Raw genomic sequence first — 1,323 nt, forward strand, 5'->3', positions numbered from 1 at the left:
CAGTAGGAAAGCAGAGATTCAGAAGATGGAGCATCTCCAAAACCTCAACCTATTCTCCATTACTGAAAAACAAGTAACCATTTCATGTTCTTTTGCTTTTTACAATCAATCCTGATAATTTCTGATATCCTGACTAAGATTTACAAGATAACCATAGCTTGCTTCAAGCCGACAATCTCCGTGGGATCGACCCTTGCTCACGCAAGGTATTACTTGGACGACCCAGTGCACTTGCTGGTTAGTTGTGCGGGATTGCAAAAGTGTGATTGCAATTTCGTGCACCAACGGTCAGTTCTACTAATTCAGCAGATGAGTGGACCTCTGGTGATCAATCTCGCCTCCAAGATAGTGCTTCAACCTCTGGCCATTCACTGTAAATTTCCTGTCAGAATTCTCTTCCTGTATTTCCACAGGACCATATGGTGAAACTCTGGTAACCACAAACGGTCCTAACCATCGAGATTTCAGCTTTCCGGGAAAGAATTTGAGCCTTGAATTATATAAAAGCACTCTTTGTCCTGGCTCAAAGACTCTGATGGCAATCTTTTTGTCATGCAGTAGCTTGGTTCTTTCCTTATAGAGCTTGGCATTCTCATAGGCTGAATATCTGAATTCATCAAGCTCATTCAACTGAAGCATTCACTTGATTCCTACAGCTTCCGAATCAAGATTTAGATACCTGATTGCCCAGTAAGTTTTATGCTCCAGCTCAACTGGCAAGTGACAGGCTTTGCCATAGACCAACTGATAAGGGGACATGCCAATGGTAGTCTTGTATGCTGTCCGGTATGCCCAGAGATCATCATCAAGCTTCCTAGACCAGTCCTTTATGGAAATACTGACGGTCTTCTCTAGAATCCTCTTAAGTTCCCTGTTGGAAACTTCAACCTGTCCACTTGTCTGAGGGTGATAGGGGGTTGCCACTTTATGACGGACTCCATATCTCAGCAGAAGAGAGTCCAGCTGTCTGTTGCAGAAATGGCTTCCTCCATCACAAATGAGTGTCTGTGGAACACCAAACCGGCTAAAGATATATCTCTGAAGAAAGCTCATCACCACTTTGGCATCATTGGTGGGCAAAGCCACAGCTTCCATCCACTTGGACACATAGTCAACTGCCACTAGAATATAGTTGTTTGAATGTGAAGGTGGAAAAGGTCCCATGAAATCAATACCCCACACATCAAACAACTCAACCTTAAGAATTCCCTACTGTGGCATTTCATGGTTGGCAGGGAGATTTGCAGCTTTTTCACATCTGCCACAGTGCTTCACAAATGCCCTTGAGTTCCTGAAGAGAGTCGGCCAGTAAAACCTGCTCTG

General features: G+C 44.0%; 1 protein-coding gene across 1 annotated transcript; it reads right to left on the bottom strand.

Moving 5' to 3' along the window:
- Positions 1-297: 297 nt before the first annotated feature.
- Positions 298-1,095, bottom strand: LOC130933920 (uncharacterized). Its single transcript, XM_057863520.1, has 2 exons — positions 680-1,095; positions 298-607 (listed from the first exon to the last, which is right to left on the bottom strand). The coding sequence occupies exons 1-2, from the start codon at positions 1,093-1,095 to the stop codon at positions 298-300; spliced, it is 726 nt and encodes a 241-aa protein (XP_057719503.1).
- Between the last annotated feature and the right edge of the window lie 228 nt (positions 1,096-1,323).

This window comes from Arachis stenosperma, chromosome 6, assembly GCF_014773155.1.
Source record: "Arachis stenosperma cultivar V10309 chromosome 6, arast.V10309.gnm1.PFL2, whole genome shotgun sequence".
NCBI lineage: Eukaryota > Viridiplantae > Streptophyta > Magnoliopsida > Fabales > Fabaceae > Arachis > Arachis stenosperma.

Bases quoted from the DNA above. Each gene is read 5' to 3' on its own strand.
- LOC130933920 (XM_057863520.1), bottom strand. From the start codon at position 1,095: ATGGAAGCTGTGGCTTTGCCCACCAATGATGCCAAAGTGGTGATGAGC. The intron at 608-679 runs GTATCTAAATCT...TGATGAATTCAG, and splicing joins AAAACTTACTGGGCAATCAG to ATATTCAGCCTATGAGAATG.